The sequence below is a fragment of the Apus apus genome, chromosome 14 (genome assembly GCF_020740795.1).
Source record: "Apus apus isolate bApuApu2 chromosome 14, bApuApu2.pri.cur, whole genome shotgun sequence".
In the NCBI taxonomy this organism is placed as follows: Eukaryota; Metazoa; Chordata; class Aves; order Apodiformes; family Apodidae; genus Apus; species Apus apus.
The window spans coordinates 14867195-14886406 of NC_067295.1; the positions used below are offsets into that span (position 1 = coordinate 14867195).

The following is a 19212-nucleotide window of genomic DNA, read 5'->3' on the forward strand; positions in this document are numbered from 1 at the left end:
CTCCTCTGGAATGAGTTTCACCTATAGCACAGGCAGGGGTAGGGCTCTCCTCTCCCTGCCTGCAGCTGGACCTCAGCCACAAGAGCTGCAGCAAGTACTTCCTAGGCTGAGTCCTGGATTCAATTAAAACTTCAGACTGGTTTCAAGGCAGGGTGTTTCACATCACAATAATGAAAATACAATGAGAAACTTAGGCAAGAATTTTCTGGTCTTAAAATAATCCCTTTTCCTGAAATTCTGGGATTGTGCCCAGCATTGTAGTCCAGTCTCCTCCCTCAAGATATCTCGGTGGTATTTTGTGATTGTCATCTGGGATGACATTACTGCACAGGAAGCTCTGCTCTGTTTCTGTGCATAAGGAGTGGTCAGAGGGATCAGTCCTCATTTGAAGGAGGATTTGAAGAGGAAAGAGACTTTTTGTTTCTGTTTGGAACTGGAAAAAAGTGTGTGCCTTGGGTTGTGGAGACCGGAGCAGCCCCAAAGTGTGTTTTTTGTATTTACTATAATGTAAATACATAATATAAATACAAAACAAAATACCTTCAAGGCAAAAAAATGAGGGTGGTGAGACACTGGAACAGGTTGCCCAGGGAAGCTGTGGCTGCCCCATCCCTGGCAGTGTTGAAGGGCAGGTTGGATGAGGCTTGGAGCAACCTGGGCTGGTGGGAGGTGTCCCTGCCCATGCAGTGGTTTGGGACTTTATGATCCCTAAGGTCCCTTCCAACCCAAAACATTCTATGATGATTCTACGATAACACACACCTTTTCCTACAAAAGTCTCCCCAAATATGTCTTTGCCTTTACATTTAAAACTCAAAAAATACCAGAAAGCTTCTGAGATGGTCACCTACAAAGACTGCTATTTTTTATAGATAATCCAACCTGTCCTTGAACACTTCCAGGGATGAGGCTTCCACAACTGCCTGGGATGCTGTCAAACAAAATGCTCCCAAGCCAGCCACCATTTTAGTTCTCTCTGCTATTTCAAGACTTTCTTAGGCTTTATTTACCTAATTGAGATGAAAATGGACAGCACTGTTGGCAGGATGGCAATGATGAACACCACGACTGCTGCAGTTGGTGGAGGGGATGCAACCACCCCATGTCTCATGAAACAGGTGATGGAGAGAATAAGGAAGACTGTGGTGGAGAGGAAGACGTCCAGGAGCCAGCTGAAGGTAGCACTGCCGAATGTCTTTGCTGGAGCATTCCTTATAACCTGTGTGGATCAAAAAGAAGAAATTCTATTTTCCTGAATTCAACTGTACCATAAACAGCAGCTCACAAAACCAAAGAAAAGACAGAATATTGTGACACTTCATTAATCCATCATAAACACAATTTTGAAACCAGAACAGAAGGGGTAGTTCAACGGCCCTCACAGTTCCCTGAGAAGAAATCTGTTGTGAAAAAAAACCCAGAGGCAGCACAGCCCCAGGCGTCTGGGCTGATGTCCTGGTTTGAGCCAGGATGAAGCAAATTTTCCTTTTACTGATTTTTATTTTCTTTCAGTAAGCTCTCTTTTTAACTAGCAGCAAGTGTTCTAGCTAGTGGACTGATAACAGCTATTCTACAGAATATTCTGAAAGTTGCCTGTTCGATGGAAAGAAACACTAACCCCACCATTACTAGCAGATAAAGCTACAAGGAGTTTTCTTCAAGGAGTTGAACTTGGAATAAGAATAGATTTTACAGTAAAGCTTTTGGGTCTGATGGTTCTCTAGGAAAACCCTCCCACCACCACTCTACAGAAACAGTTCCTTGCCTGTGGCAGAGTTCACATCTCCCTTTCAGAGCAGATTAAAAGCAGCAATAGGGAGGCTGTGTAATCTGAACTGATCAGGACATCGAACTGAGCCCAGGACACCAAGTTCTGCCCCTCCATAACCCCTTACCACACATTCCCATCCCATCTTGTCCTGGCCCTGTGCTTGTGCAGCTGTGCTCTGTGCTGCTTTGGCCAGTCCAGCTGAAAACTAGATGATGAGCTCCACATCCTGGCTTACTCAGATGAGCCCAGTGCTTATGTCTGCCCAGGGGACCACAGGAAAGCAAGTTACAAAGAAAAACAAAAAGTATGTTATCCATATCACCACAAAGGAGCCCCAGTTTGAATACCACAGTCTTGTACTCTCGTTCAATTTGGAAATCTCTTCTGCTCCTGAGAACATTATCTGCACTCTGCAGTATTGGGAAATGAACTTGTTCCTCATTTGTTCTCTCTGCCAACTAATATATTCAGTTAGCACCATTCAGTGCCAGAATTACCTTTTCGTCTGAATTGCAGCAGAATCCTGTTAGTCCACACAGAAAGACACAGAAATTGAATTACAGAAAGCAGCACTGCAGCCTAAAATGGCAGCATTAAGGATGCCCTAAGATCCATAAGGATGCCCTATGTTAAGTAGTGCCTTAATTTCCTAACAAAAACAGGCTAAGCTCTTGGGAAGTGGAGCAGCTCACCAAGAACCATCACAGACCTGGGATGCAGCTGGCACTGTGCAAGGAGAGGTGAATTCAGAGCTGGAAGTAACTTTCAGCAACAGTTTACTGCAAGGCAATTAATTCACTAACCAGCAGTGCTGACAAATCACATCACTCTCCCAAGAGAAGAGATTGTTATTTTGGACCAGTACTATGCTAATGTTAAGGCTTTAACAGGTTTTTCCCCAATGCTGCAGAGTGAAGATTCCCATTTCCGGGGAGATTTACATTATAATTTTCAAATTAGTAGCTTGGCACTAACAAAATGCACAGACCCCATTCCTGCTCCTTCTAGGAATCTCCCACATTAATAGGTGAATCTGTGTATGTTTGACTGTCACTGCTTTGCTTCTCCTTCCAATCTTTCCATCAGAAAAAAACAACCTGATTTACTATTTTCTATATAGTTTGGGCAAATGTTGCAGGCTGTGCCCCACAAGAAGTTTCTCCTTGTTGTTGCCACATAAGCTTCATCCAAAGAGACACCACTGGAATCCAGTGCTGCAGGACAAGTATGGAGCTCCTGAACAAAGTGAACAAACTGAACTGTAACACATTTATGCTGCCCTTTGTTAAAAAAAAGTAAGTTAGATTTCATTTGTAAACTTTGGAAATGAGTAAATAGGGGTTATTGCTAAAGACAATGTGACAACAGAGGCTACAAACAGAAAGCAACAAGCAGCTGAAGCAGAAATCTTACCTGCCCTCAGATGTGGGACATACTGGGAAGAGAAGACACCAACACCTACATTTTCCAATACAATTCTGGGAAAGGGATGACCCAAACTAACAGCTAGAAGGGAAGGGCTCACTCCCCTTCCTGCTGCTGGACACTTCTCTTGCACTGGCTCTGGCACTTGCCAAACTCTCTGTGAACTGCTGGTTCAATACAGCAGAAAACAGACCCAGACAGAAAACAAAAATCCCCAACAGAAAAATAAACCCTATTTTATGCTAGGCTAGAAAAATGAACTGGCTCACAGCTGGGAAGCCTGATCAGCACCAGAACCATTAGGAGTGGGGAGGAGTAGGAACAAGGGGGGGAGATGAACTGCCTTTATTTTGGCCGCAGCTTTTCAGCTCCTCCTGGCAAGGCAGCCTCAGTTGGTACCAACATCCATTGTCACTATATGTGAACTTGAAGCACCTTGCTAGCTCATCTCAACCAGAACATGGGAAGCTGCCCCCAAGGGGACTAAGGACTTCTTACACTCAGTGCAGGATCCTGAAGAAGGCATCAAGTTCCTTCCACTTTTCCTCACTGCTCCTTACCATGGCAGTGTTTTGAACTACCTGTTTCTGACTGCAGCACACTGAGGGAACTCAGGACATTTGAGTTCAGAGCAGGTGTGGGTTGTTCAGGGATAACCACGAGGCTGTGACATGAACAACAAGCAAATTAAAAGTTCCCACTGTCAAAATGAGGATATTTGGTGAGAAGGCAAGTAGCATTTAAGTCCTTTCATCTTAGCATGGCTCTCTGGCCTGCCTAAAGCCTTAAAACACTAACCTGAAAATGGAGAAAAGGCAGGTGAGAAGCCATGTGTGCATCTTGGTGGACTGTGAAAATGTATTTCCAGCCTATATGTTGGTCTGGACCCAGGGCATGGCACAAGACAGGTGAGAGATGAGACTGTTTTCAGAAGCAGCAATACCAAGTACTAAACCACATCTGATATTTCATGACCCTTGTCATCAACTGCAATGAAATGTGCTAAGCACAATGACAGTTGCTTGGACAGATGACAGAAGGAAACCAACATGGGGGGAAACACACCTCTTCCTGATAGCTTGATCTGTAGGCCTTCTCCAAATTCTGATCCAAGAAGTTCAGGCTCAGCTTGTTGATAGGAGGTTTAAAGAAGTAGTCTTTCATGAGGCTGAAAAGAAAAAAAAAAAACACATCAGTTTATTCAGCTGTAACTCTTTCAGTCCCCTGTTCTGTGATGTCTGCTTCCAGGGATGCTGGTGCCTGGCTTGGAAGTTTCTGGAGCTTTTCTTCACTTGCTCAGTCAAAGGAAATACTTTACAAACAAACAAGAGTGTAAACTTTTCTATTTTCAGGAAGGGACTAACAAGTCCTTCCAGAAACTTAACAGCTACAACTGCAGATGTCTAAGGATCATTGTAAAATAAGCTGGCAAACAGTAAAGGTTAATTGCTGCTACAGAGGCACAACCTGAGGAGACGTGGCTGTGGGATCCTGGGTGGAATCCCACCCTTCAAAGAGAGCTAAGGATGACAATGGTGATAAATTGTTAGAAAAAAACCCAAACAACTGTCCATTTTAGAAAAAAGCACTGTCTTGTTATTTCAAAGACACTAAAATAACTCTGCTGGGAACAGTCCCTTAATGCACTAGGCCACAGAGAAGTGGAACCTGAGGAGATGGATAGCTTACACCTACTTCTGAAACAGAAGACTTGAAATCACCTGAATCTTCAGCAAAAGCTCTGACAGATCATGGAACTGATCACTAGGACTAAGGACTCAGGAAGCAGCATCTGCCAGAGGGTGTCCATGCCCTCCTGCACCTTACCTTCCAGCACCAGGTGCAGGAAAAAAACCAAACCAACTCAAACATAAAGAGGCCTCAATCATTAAAAAGTTGTTTCTATTCCCCACCCTCTGGAACAAAAATGCTTTTTTTTTTTTTTTTTTTTAGTTTCACATTATGAGTAAGAGGTTTATGAAAGAAGCTTGTAATGACATCTAGGGCACTTGATCTGCAAACATTTTCTTTCTCTTGCAGGTGTGAAAGAGCTGAAAGGACTCAAGAGCCACAGAGTGTGGTCACTCCTTGTGCCATTTCTTGCTGGGACAGCTTGTCACCTCTCTGCTGTGCAGGCCTCACCTGAGGCTTCAGAACACACACTCTTACTCATTTTTCAGCAAACAATTCCACTTGTTATCCACAGTCAACTACCTGGTTTTAAAATTGCTGGAGAATGTGTAACAGGGCAGCTTGGTTCCAAGTGCTGTTCCTACTCTGAAAACTGCAGCACTGAACAACAACCAGCTGGACTATTTTGCAGCTGACAACTCTTGAGGAAACACCAGAGATGTGCATGTGATTGAATTCCAAGGAGATGAAGAACTGAGAGGTCCCACAGAGCTCATCTGTGCCTGAATCCTTTTTGTTTGGTTAGTTTTGGTTTGTGTTGGTGACAGGGTTTTTTGGACCTCTGGAAAAGAGGGTTTTTTGGAAGTACAAGCTCCCCAGCACAAGATGGCATGTGGGAAGCATTTTTTTCTTGAGATGAGAGACCAACCAACCACACATTCCTAGACTGAAGCTTGAGAAGACAAAACCCTTCAACCATGAATATGGCAGATACTTTAATAACCTTTAGACATGCTGGCCTTGGCCAATATACTAAAAACATCAGGGTAGTCTGAAGGAATGACAGGACTCCTTCACTTAAGTCCCCTTTCTCTTTTTCATTCTTCCTTGTTTGCCTCACTCACCTCTCACAGATGTTTCTAAGAACATCTCATAACATGAATTTTGCCAGTGTTTTTCTCTCTTTTTAAGAATATTGTCACTTTTAAAAAATATTATCACTTTCTTCCTCCAGAGAAACTCAACAGAGTATGGAGATGTTGTGCTGGAGCTGCAATGGCCTAAAGATGTAGGAAGAACAACCCAGTTTGACACTGCAGCATGAAACAGAAGGTGTGACATGCTGAAAGCAGCATTTCTGATGCCAACCAGCTGTACCACACCAGCCCAGCTCCATCTCAATAGCTCTGTCCCAAAGAAGAAGATCCCAGCTTAGCTGGCTGAACACAGTCAAGTACATAATCTGCTTCCCAGCACAGGTGATTTCTGTTTTCCCTGAATCAAGCAAGACAGAAGTGGGAGATGAAAGAAATCAACACATTTATAAGTATTTAAAGAGGAAACTGACCCAAGGAAAGGGATGAAGGGCTGCACAGAATCTGGCTTCTGGGGGGAGCTTTGCATTGCCCCAGGACTCTGCTCTGTAAGCCTGAAGAGATCATTTGTATGTACTGTCCTGAGCAGCACATGGGTATTTGTTCCCTGTACTTCAAAGGGTTTCTAACCTAAGGAATATAGAACCTTCTTTGGAAACAAAAATCTAAAAAGTGAGAATCCTTTGAGGGTATTCCTGATGAAATTGATTTTAAACATTTTGTCCTCTCACACTAGAGTTTTCTTTTAAAATGTGCAGTAGCATGCAGGTTACAAAGAACAAAGTACTTTTATGGTGGTTGTAGGAAAGCCAGACTCCAAGCTCAAGCCACACACTCATGAAGTTGTAAGAAGATGCAAACTTGGAGATGGAGCTTCACGTAAGCTGACCAAGGGGAAGTTTGGACTCCATCCTCTTTCCCTGAGAAAACTCAGATTTCCCATTCAAACACCTTCACAGATACTAGATTTGTTGAGATAAACATCTTAAGCTTAACAGAGGGGGATAAAGAATTGTTTTAAAATGACTTTATTATATATAACTTCACATTGAGAACAGTTAAAAAGGATTAGTGTAAGACAGTAGGCTTAAACCATTTTGCACAGACCTAATTAATCAGAAGATTATTTTTGGAAAGTTATGTTTACGTGAACTGAACTCAGCAGAGAAATTTCCCTGGCAACAAGAAATGGCCCACTTAATATGGTAATGATGATATTTAATTGAGACTGAAAAAAAAAAAAGCAAGCTAAGCTTTGGCTGATGTTAAAGCATGGTCCTACTTTTTCCTTTTTCCAAATCAGAAAGAAGGATCCATTTGCTAAGTGGAGGAGGAAAGCTCCAGGAACACCAGAGCTTGAGCTAGGTATCTTCAGCAAACCAACAGCAAAAAATAAGCTACTTCTAGAACTTCAAATTTGCAGCATGCTAGATGCATGGTAAACAAAAATCCAACTTGTTCTTGTTGATTTCTGCCAACATTTGGGCTTTCCCAATCCTTCTGTCTCCTAATATTTGATAGTATCAGGTGAACCTCTCTTCTCAGGCACTAAGGACAGACCACGTGCAGAGGAGAAATAAAAAAAGGAACCTAAATTTTAACTGAGGTTGGCCATAGGAAAAAGGTAATCTGAAAAAAACCTGGAGAAGAGACCGGAGAGGGACTGGTGTCCCTCTCACTCACTTCTCCCTGCTTTAGTCATATTTTCAGTTAAGTGTCCCTGCTCCAAGCAGCCTGGAATCTATGCAAGCACACAGTTTCAAGGATATTTAGATAAAATACCTCTAATCTGAGTGGAAGCAGTGAAGCAAAAATAAGAACAGTCATAAATAATAACAAAGCCAAGTTATCTGTTTAGCTGATCCAGTAGAGTCCCTGCCATTATGAGAGATATGGTTGTGTGTTTACAAAAACCACATGCTACTGAATCCTGGAGAACACACTTTCCTCTGCCCAAAATAAGTTTTAAACATTTGGCATAAGTTAACAATAATTACTGACATCAGACAAAAGCAGAGAAATAAAGATATGGGGCCCCTGTTACTGCCTTCTTGCCTTTAGACAGTTTTACACTGTACTGCTGGATTTTCCTTACCTGTCTTCTTTAATGACCTCCACAAAGTGAGCATCTGTCTTTTCTCTGATGTTTTTGAACCTCAGAGGAAGGAGAGCTGACTGATCCAGACTCACTCCGCCCCATCTTCCTTTCTCTTGCAACATTTCATACAGTGAGGTTTGACTATTTCTGAGTGTTTGTTCCTGTGGAGCACTCAAAAGTCCATTCTGAGTCTTTGGGCTGTGTCCTCCTGAAGCCTGAATGACAAAGTCAAACATACAGGGGGAACATCAGTGGCTGAGAAAGTAGAGAGAGGAGATTTAATGCCGTGGAAACTGAAAGAAGTTCTTCCCTCAACACACTGAGATTCATCTGATCCCATCAAAAACTTCTCCACCTGCCTTGAAACCATTCACATCTCTAAGTGTATGGTGGTGTCATTTTGCTTCTTATGTACCAAATTTCCAAGGATCATAAAACAAAGCACATTTTCATTCAAGCAACAAAGATCAACCACAACCCCAAATTTCACTCACTCCTCTTAAGATCAAGACTCTTCTAAAAAGCTTCTTGAATACCCACTTGCTGGTCCTTCCTCCGACCACTACAGCCCTGCTGCTTTCCCAGAGAGAGTTTCCTTCTTTCTCCTACCTGTGTCAAGAGCCCCTTTGTACATCTCATCATCCTACAAAAAAATATCCTGCAAATTAAACTTACATTTTATTCACTAAGATATTATACTACTTTCTCTTTTTTGTCTCTGTATTAATACTGGATTTTTAAAATTTGGACACCAGCTCAGGTACACAGTATTATCAATTCTGCTTGCATTCAGAACACAAATTGCTTTTAACCAAAAACTATGCTATTTTCTTGGAAGCTGAAGCTCCCTCTTTTACAGAACAATATGCACTGAAACAATTAAAAAAACAAATCAGACAACTAAATACAGTTAGAATGAAAATGAAGTGCAGCTAGTCAGGATAATTTGCAAATGCAAGCACATATCAAACTTAGCATACTGGCATGTCCCTCTCCCCCTCCATGTCTTATCATGTATCATTTATCCTCATCCTGAAACCCACTCATGACAGAAGTTCCTTCATTTCTGCCTGCAGAGCAGTCAAGCACAGCAGTGACAAGCTCCTCCAGAAGACTATTCTTGGATGCCACCACAGTGACCATAAATAAATACCTTAAATATCATCACCACCCCAACTGTGCACCGAAATATGTTAACTTGGATTGTAAAATCAACTTAGTTAAAGTGAGGAAGTATCTGGTTTCTGGCTGCCCAAAGTTAATTCAACTTCTTTGTGTGTCTATCCTGGAAAGCAAATGAGGCACATGAATATGGGCAAGTATGAAGAACCTGCAACCAGTGAAGGTACAAGATTAATGCAGAAGTAGGAGAAAGTCATCATGGGAAGACTCAGAAAGCACTTGGGCTTGGCTTCCTATCACTGCCAAGACCTCAAGAGCTGAAGTCATAACGAGGTGTTTTGGAATGGTTCCCTGGAGCTACAGGAAAAGCAGGAAGAAGGTGAGCTGTGCTTCCCCTTCCTCCAGCCAGGGAGGGACACAGGATCCCCACCCGTGGGCTGTCCTGACGGCGGTGGGAGCCCCACACAGCCACGTGCTGGGAGCCAGGAGATGAAAGGATTCCCAGTCTAGTCCCTTCTACCACTGACAACAGTTGTTTTGGCAGCTTGCAGGTGTTCACAGCCCAGTGACAGCAGCTGACCAAGTAGAATAGGAAGTTTGGTAGTTACCTTGATGTGCTGCCAATGTTTGGCTAAAGAACATAAGCAAGAGAAGAGAAAGGTGATTTCAGCAACACGTATCTCAGCAAAGCAGAACAAAACCCCTTGGACTGGAGAGGTTCCTGTGTCTGACAGAAGGATGCTCTCCTGGTAAACCAGAGGCACAAGAAGTTCTCACAGAAAAGGTCACCAGTTTCTTTTCTCAGGGAAAACAAGAAGCAGCAGCTTCAGAGCAAATCCCCCTCAGCCCTAACAGGTCACTCCAGCCCACCCAGAGGGAACACAGCTATGGAGCAGAAGACATCCTGAAGTGCCAGGAAAACTTGGTTTTGCCATGAGGTGACAAAGGCAAATCCCAGAGTAGTGTCCAAGCAACTGCTAGAATTGAAGGGTCTTCATCATTTGGTTTGTTATTGGTTGGTTTATTTTTAAATTTATGCCAAAGATCATATTTGCTCAGAGCACCTCCCAGAACAACTTGAGGCCTAAAATAAAAGGTCACACTGACCTTTTCTTTTTCTTTCTGGTAAAGAACCTCTCTCTTTTTTCTCACCCTTGCAGCACGTGTCATTACTTGAAAAGCTGTAACCAAGTGAACTGCATTTTTGTTACGAGCAGCTCAAATAAAAGGTATGGACCCCTGAGCACCATTTGCTTTCCCTGTCTCTCAAGTTCATCCGAAGAATGCAGTGAAAATTTCTGCTCTTTCAGTGAAGGTCAGCATGGACTTCTCTTGGCCTTTTCTCTTTAGCTCCTTGGCAAAGACTCAAATGCCTAGGAAAATTCTTCCCTTCAGTCAGCTCAAGGCTTTCCTGTGCTGTCTCCACTCTGTTAATCTGAACAGGAGAGGATTAGAGTGTGAAACTGCTTGTGTGTAAGCAGAAAATCCCTATTTATTAAACGTTGTTAGCTCCAATGTCACTGTGGTTTCTGATGGCAACAGGCTGTCCAGGGTGAGCACTCAGAGGTTTGATGCACCATGGGATGGTTTCCTCTCACCAAGACACAAGGAGGCTCCAGAGGCTGCTGGGATCCGGGAAGGCTCAAGGACATGGTTAACATCATTAATGTCATTAAAGGCAGGGGACAGGAGGGCTGGAGGGCCAGGCACAGGGAACTGACTCCCAAGATGGGTAGAAGGAGCTTATGGCTCATCTTCCCAAGAAAGCTGAGACTGCAGTGAGGAGTTGGGAATCAAATGCCACAGCAAATTGGTGCGTGGGGCTGCTCTTTGAGCTTTTTACCTGAAAGGCATTCCTGACAGCCACTTACCTGCTCCAATTTTGGTCTAGCAATAACTAAACCAATTCCAAGACTGACACACATAATCTGATCTCCACTAGCATGTTTTCTTCCCATGACATTCCAGAGGTTTTATTCAGCACTGTACAGACCTTCTAAGCAAGGTTAGATGAATTGCTGATTAACATACATTAAGCTAATACAGTTGTAGTGGGAAGGAACTGGGAGGATGATTCTGATGAAGACAACAGATGCCAGGAGGCAGTTGGTACCTAAGGAAAATCTGTTTGTCATTGGTTCCTGGAGATCCCTGGCACGTGGGCAGCCTGGGAAGAAGAATCTCACATATACCATCTTGGCAGCCTGGGCACATCTCCCACAGTGTTTCCTCTCAAAGATCTCATGCTGTTCTGGGACCAGTACCTGCTGGCCACCCTGCTACATCTCCCTCAGAGCTGAAGATTATTTTCTTTTTTTTTCTTAGGCTGTTTCCTAGGAACCCTGGCACAGAACATGTTCTGCTGTGTTGCAGACCATTCCAGCCCAGGAAGGCAGCCCTGGCTTCTGAGCTTGCAATTTAAGCATAAGAGACAACAGGTCAAATACAGGCAGAGGGATAAACACAGATCACCAGTAGAAAAAGTGCTGGCAAGTTTTTCCATTAGCTTTAAATCAAGAAGAGTTGCCAAGAGAGATGTGAAGAACCAGACAGGTATCTCGTGAGATCCCACCTGGAAAACTGTGTCCAGTTCTGGAGCCCCCAACATATGAAGGACATGGAGCTCCTGCAGAGTTCAGAGGAGGCCACAAAGACGATCCAAGGGCTGGAGCAGCTCTGCTCTGGAGCCTGGCTGGGAGAGTTGGGGTGTTCAGCCTGGAGAAGAGAAGGCTCCAGGGGACCTTAGAGCACCTTCCAGCGCCTGAAGGGGCTCCAGGAAAGCTGGGGAGGGACTTTGAACAAGGGCAGGGAGTGATGGGACAAAGGAATTCTTCACCATGAGGGTGATGAGACCCTGGCCCAGGTTGCCCAGGGAGGCTGTGGCTGCCCCATCCCTGGCAGTGTTGAAGGGCAGGTTGGATGGGGCTTGGAGCAACCTGGGCTGGTGGGAGGTGTCCCTGCCCATGCAGGGGGTTGGGACTAGATGATCTTTAAGGTCCTTTCCAACCCAAACCATTCCAGGATTCTCTCTCTGACCAAGGAAAAGTGTTAAACTTCTTGGAAAATGTACCAACTGGGTGAAGAGCACAGGAATGCAGCCTGCATTGAGGCAGGAGCTTAATATTCAGGAAGGAGTGAGAGGCAACAAGCAGAACAGAGAAGCTACGAAGGTCATGAAGAAGACAACAAACAGGCACTGCCTGGTGGTGTGGAGAAGTAGGTGGTTTCAGTGAGAATGTGTGAGCAACACGCAAGAAAAGCAATCTTGGCAGCTGAGTATGTAAGATGCTGTATTTGTCTGTCAGAAAAAGGATGTGAAGTGATTAAAGGCTGTGAGTTTCAGCTGTGCACATAACAGGAATGACTGTCTTACAGCTATGATGCAGAAGACACTGGCAAGACACAGGTGTGAGTTGTGGCTCAGGGACACCCAGCCAGCTGGTGTAAGAGATGGGGAGTGTGGTAGAATTGGCAGTGCCTCTTTCTTTGGGTAGCCTTACCATAATTTAATAAGCCCAAATTTTAGGTCCTTCTCAGTATCAAACTGGGCCCATAAAATTCCCAATTATCTTGAAAAACTTGGAGGGGGGGGCTCAGCTGAATTTTAAAACACAATCAGTCAAAATCAGTTCTGCTGCTTTAGAGCTTGCATAAAGGAACAGCAACTCAAAAATGAGAAAGCAAACTGAAGCAACAAAATAAGAGAGAAAAAGGGAAGTGATAAATACTTCAATTACCTTTGCAATGTTTTTATGTTCATCCTGACAACCATTTTGGATAGCTCCTTCATCTGTGGTGACATCACAGTGGGGAGCAAGGGTGATGTTACACGAAGGGCAAGGCTGCAAAAAGACCAAAAAAATTTAGCCAGGAAGGTTCTGGTGTCCTCATAGTATTATGCAATTTATAATTCTGTCCCCTTGTATACTTGCAGCCTGGTTAAAAGATAAACAAAGCTACAGAAATGGGAAGCAAGGAGCAAAATTTGACTGGAACAGAATGCACCATTTCAAAAATAAATCAGATTTTCTGTTTACTGGAGCTAAATCTAATCCAGGAAAGCTTTAGTAGTGTAAGATCACAGATATTCTGTAATCATGGCATTCTAGCAAAGGACCTCCCCAAGAAGAATGAAACACTGTTTAGTGAGAGAAGTGCAATGTTCTCGTTTAAACACTGCCTGCAAAAGGATCTGAGTGGCTTCTGAGTGAAAAGATAACATAAAATGCAGCAAAATTCCAAAAAGCACAAAACACCACGATGCATCATGAACTGTGCAGGGAAATGGAAAGCAACAAATCTGAAACTAATAATGGGAAACAGTTTTTCATGTAGTGCTCCAAGACAGCAGAGTGGAGCTCAGGCTCTCTTACATTGTTGAAGCCAAAGAGCCAGCAAATGCCACAGGAAACAAGTAAAAACATCAGGACTTGAACTAGATGCAGGTGATGCATTTTGGAAGCAACTTAAAATGTCACATTTCAGCTTTTAAAACAACCTGACCCCTTGGAGTTCTAATGTGATCTTATGGGGAATTAACCCCATATCTGTGTTTTGCAAGTGCCTCATACTTTTCTCTAGTCCTGGGAACGTAGAGACAGGGTCCTGCACCAGAAGGACTCCTGTGTCTGAGCCCTGTTGGCAACTGCTCTGCTCTGGAGGTGGTTTACTGATACCAGGCTTGCCAGAAGTCTACTAACAAGTACAGAGACACCAGTCCTAAACTCAGCACAATACACACTAAATGGTGGTAAGTGATTCACTGAACATCTTAATACATTTTCCAACAAGCAACTTGAGCCCTTTGTCCCAAACTCAATGTCCCAGGTCCATTTTATCTGTTTATTTTGGACTCAAGAGGGATTCATTCAAGCCTTTGTAGTCCATCATTCACCTCCTCCAAGATCACAACAACTTCTGCCTTCAGGTTCACCCCCAATTTCAGAGACCAGTCTTTTCAGAACTGACTTCTCAACCAAGCCCCCTTTTCTGTCTCTGGTGTTGCACCTTGAATAATGTGGCATGTTTCATTTTCAGGTTGTTCTGGCATGGCATTTCTCCTAGCCCACTCTTCCTGTGACTGCTGATCCACCTAATCACTCAAAGGTTTTCAGAGAGACTCTGAGCCTTCTCAGGAGCCACCAGATCATCAGATCTGCTACTCCAGGTTGGGGCACTAAAATTACTGTGAGTTTCCTAACCTGGCATCAGATAAACAAGTTACATCCAGTTCTGAGCCTGTACAGTCTGCACAGATACCAGCGCACTTGAAACTATCAAGCTGCTTTTCAAATGGTTTTGTTTAAAAATAATCAGCGACTAAATCACAGAATCATCATAGAATCACAGAATGGTTTAAGGTTGGAAGGGACCTTAAAGATCATCTAGTTCCAACCTCCTGCATGGGAAGGGACATGTCCTGCTAGATCAGGCTGCTCAGAGTCCCCTCCAACCTGCTTGTGAATGCCTTGGCCACATTGTGGAAGGCAATATTAGACAACGGGCTAACAAGCCACGGATCTAACCCTGGCAGAAGTCACTTAATGGTTGTAAAATCCAAACACCTCTAACAAAAACAAAGAAAATACTCCCTGCTTGATCTTGTTAATAAACCAGCAAGACCACCTCAAACATTCAGCTCCTGGGGTTCAAGCAGAAGGCAAAAATCTCAGAAAAGCAGCCCGACCTTTTAAGCAGAGGCAGAAGTCCATCTGACTTACCCCATGTGCTCAAGTCAACATCATTAACTCCCCTCTCTATTGCAGGCATTCACACCAGCTCAGTGTCTGTCTGACCTCAGCGTGATGAATAATACATTAATGCACTTCCAGCCAGCAACAAGACAAGCAGAAGTGCTTTCTGTTCTCATACCAAGAGATGATTAAAACATTTCTACAATAGCTTATGATTCCCTGTCAAGTCAGGGATGTTAGAAAGCATAATAGGGAAAATAAACTGATACCAAAACCGGTTAAGCAAGTTACAGTGTTTTCATTCAGAAAAATCAGCTGCTATTGTAGATTTACTTATAGTTTATAGCCTGTCTTCACCATTTTAATTAGGTACATGCATTTTATTGATAGCAGCACTGCAAAAAGGCTCAGAATTAAATGAACTGCAGATACACTGGAGAAGAGGAGGAAATACAATCCCTTTCATGGATCAATTACTGTTGCATTCTCCTTCCTGACTTTCCCTAACAGATCCTGTCCATTAGAATACCCATTCAAGCTCAAAATGTGAATGTCATTCTTCACATCCAATAAGGCCCCTTACTCCCTTTAAAACAAAAATATTCCAACTTGCCTGCAATTTTGCCCCTCCTACTTAGTCTCTTTTGCAGAGCTGAAGTCACCTCCTCCTACACTGACACTGTTTACAGCTTTGCATTTAAAACAGTTGGCATGTAAGTCATGATTCTTTTGCAAATTATTCTCTCCAGACCCCACCAGCAAGCTGCAAGCTTTAAAAGAAAAAAACAAACTACAAAATAAAACAAAACAAAACACTATAAAAAAAGAAAGCCACTCCTTTGAAAACAATTGTGGATGTTCTGTGATTAAATTTCACTGTTGTTCTTTGTGAGGATTTTTATGTATATTTATGTATATATGTGTATATATATAAATTTTTTAAAACACTTAAGGCCTACTCTAGCACGGTTGGCAAGTTAAACATTCCTTAAAAGCTTGACCCAGCCTTCTTGGTCTGCAACCACTCCAACAACAAAGCACCTAGCAGGGAGAAAGAAGGCTGGTGCACACCTACCCTGGGAAGCTGTGGAGGCTGGAATACCTGCACCCAGCCGTGCTCAGAGAAGCAGGAAGGCTTTGCACACCTGTGCTGAACATGTTTATAAGCAAGTGCTCAGCATTCCCAGGAGTGCTCCATCCTTGTGCTACAAGCATTCAGACAGGCTTTGAGGCAGGGATTATGTGGATGCTTAGCAGACTGCTGGGAAAGCTGTCTTTGGGGTCGTTCAAAAGTCACTCCAGCATCAGTGTATCTTGGGCAAGGCAGGCACGTCGTTTGCAATGAGTTGTGAGGCTGTGCTGGAAATCACTGGCCAGAGCTGCAGTGCTCCTGGTGATGAATAAAAGCTATAAGCATGAACTCGAGGCAGCAGCTTTAGCACAACAGCGTATAGGGTATCCAAGAAGGTTGAAACTGAGCTGGTACTTGTCCTGAGATGCTTGTCTGAAGCAGCTTCTTTCACTTACTCAGCCACATGAACACTTTTGCACCATGCAGACCATCGTTCAGCGTCTAAATGGCAATTAACACCCAGACAAGATGGTCCCAGAACAGAAAATCAGGGGCTGGGCAGCAAACAAAGCACTGAGGGCCAGCAGCAGGGCTCCACATTGCATATTGGCTGCTTAGGAGCAGGGGTGTACCTGACTCCACCCTTCTGCAAGGTAGTTGCCCGGTGGTTTAGAAAAAACACCACAGATGAGCCTTAACAACAGATTTCATTTTGAACTTGAGTCATGAACAGCACGTGCCACAAGTTAATACATAACAAGTGTTATCAAATCCTGGCTGCAGGCAGGAAAGTCCTGCAGCTCGCTCTGGTATCCCAGTCCCCAGGTACAGCCTGCTTTGCTGCCTGACAGTAACCAGTCAGCTTCTCAGAACAGCGCCCTTAGTTTTATTGCTTCAATCCCTCCTCTCTCTGCTCTGCTCCACAGACAGGCCGCTCAATAATGCTGCTCTACTTGGTACATTCTTCCTTGAGAATGTCAAATAGAGGAGTTTCTACTCCTTGCTGTCATAGCTGTACCTCTGCTTGGCCACCCAGTGGGAGCACAGACATGTTTACTTGTACAGACACCCACCAACTGCTCCGAGGTGTACTTTCCCACCTTATTTGTTAGTTGAAAGACAAGAGAGAGCTGAAATGCTGGTGCCTGAGGGATGCCAAATAAATTCATTCTTACACGGAAGGAATAGAAAAGTATCACCAGCAACTTGGATTCAGTCAAGCCACACCAGGGCACATCTGAGGAGAGATAAAGGTGGCTACAGATACCTCCTGCAGTTACACAGTCCTGGCTTGTTCTGTGAGGAGCTCCCTTAACTTTGGACCATATCTTTGGGCCAGCCTTCAGCTGATCTCACGTGTGATCCAGGGCTTTTACTCCAAAACTTAAAACCAGGCACAGAGGCAGGATAAAGGTGCTCAACTCAAGCTCTCCTAATTCAGATGACAAACATACAAGCAGCTAAAATGGGGCAGGATGAAAGCCACCCCACCAACTCAATCCCAAACCTGTGATGGGGAGATCCTCTCAGGACTAAACACACTGAAGTCTACTAACAGTGACCTGCAGATGACCCACCACCCCTGGCTCTGCCACTCGTGCCCAACTCAGGCAACCCAGGACAAGGAAAACTCTTGGCACAAATGAAAACAGAAAATAGACATCTGTTGTTTGGGAAATCTGTTCTCTGGGAGATGGAGAGTAACAGGAAAGCTTTGAAGCAATACACATTGTTTCACAGATTTCCCTGTCAAGAGATCTTGTGAGAGGTGTGAACATAACAAGATGGCATCATTTCTCTAAGCTGAATCCATACAAATCATTTGAATCAGTTCTAGATACCCGTTTCTAGAGCAAGCAGATAAAACAGTCTCATAGCCTGCTGGAGCAAACCACACAATCCTGTTATCTTTTTGTGGGGATGTCTGTTCCTCATATGAAAAGGTTCCCAGGTATGTGATCTGCATGACAGAAGGATGACAGAAACAGGCTGCAACAAAAGCAGAAACTCACAGAAGTTATAGGAGCTGCTGAAATCACATTCTTTATTCCCCTATAAAAATCAAGACTGTTAAAAAAGCAGCACTGACCTCTCAGTCCTGAAATATTAAAAATATTTATTTTAAACCACCTTTGAAAGTGTTCACTTTACTTTAGGGATTGCTTGTCAACTGCTGAGGCATTTCACTTGGTAAATTTTTTTGATCCCTTGAACTGTTTTGTCACTGCCTGTACATACATAAATATATGCATAAATGTATACACAAATACACAAAGCAGTGCATAAACAAGCCTGTAAACTTTCCCCAGCCATACATCTTGCCCTGGTTTGCACAGGCTGAAATCTAGGCTGCTTGGCTTTGAACCAAAAACTCACCTTAGATTTTTCCACATGTTTGAGGCTCTTTGTCATGTCACTGGTGCTCTCGGCTGACGAGGCTCCCTGCATCCCAGCTCCATCTGTGGGCTCCAAGCCAGGCTGCAATGCTTGGGAACAGCTGCAGTGGGGCTCCTTCACCTTGTGACCAGAGATCAGATAGGTCTTCAAACCTACAGAAGAAAGAAATTAACAGTCAGAGCTGCAGAAAGACAAAAAGAATACTCCTTTGGGCTTCTCAGCTATGAAATACAGGCACTGTCAAAGTGCTATCAAGGCTTGGGAATACAGCAACAACAAAAAAAAAAACAACAAAAAAACCCAAACAGCAGCTGGGAACAACCACTAGGAATATAAAGATGCTCTATGTAAAGTGGTGACAATTAGGATCACCCAACATCTGCTGTCCCACACTCAAGAGACTCCTTTAACACACAGCAACAGCCAGCACTGACACGTCCTTCCTTTATTCCATTTTCACTCACGTACTCCTGAAAAATACAGCTAAGACCTCATGTATTCACTTCCAAATTGTCATTTGAGCTCTCACATTAACTCTTTCCTTCTGGAAAAGATCTGCAGCCTGTTCTCCCCTGATAATCTGTGTTAATATTCTGCTTCTGAAGAAGCAGCACGTATTCCTCCACTGGCACTCTCCATTTGTCAGAGAGATGTGGTGAAGATTGCTTAATGCTGGCAGCACATTGAGCAAGGAAATGGCATTTAAGTGCTAGCAGTTCTGGGGGGTTTTCAGAGTTAGTGCAGACTTCACATTTTTAAAGAACAAAATCAATCTCTCTCGCACGTACACCCACACACACTCTCTGCAACTGTTGTATGAATTGAAGCATAATTGGAAAACAGATCCAACACTAAAGGCCAGGCTGGCAAATACCACGTTGTATCAAGCTGAGCTGTATCAAAAAACC

The 19212-nt window shown here is 43.6% G+C and overlaps 1 protein-coding gene across 6 annotated transcripts in view; it reads right to left on the bottom strand.

Moving 5' to 3' along the window:
• The window catches only part of ADCY9 (adenylate cyclase 9), a 97635-nt gene that overhangs the window by 37437 nt on the left and 40986 nt on the right, over positions 1-19212 (bottom strand). For 5 of the 6 annotated variants that reach the window (XR_007890855.1, XR_007890854.1, XR_007890856.1 and 2 more), the window contains exons 2-6: positions 18284-18456; positions 12880-12984; positions 8018-8235; positions 4262-4364; positions 1011-1219 (exon numbers count right to left, since the gene is read on the bottom strand). Coding sequence is in view for 2 of the 6 variants with exons in the window: in XM_051631883.1 (XP_051487843.1) it covers positions 1011-1219; positions 4262-4364; positions 8018-8235; positions 12880-12984; positions 18284-18456 (808 nt within the window). In the remaining 4 variants the exon portion in view is untranslated. The remainder of the gene's footprint in view (positions 1-1010; positions 1220-4261; positions 4365-8017; positions 8236-12879; positions 12985-18283; positions 18457-19212) is intronic. The other variant, XM_051631882.1, reaches the window with a different exon arrangement.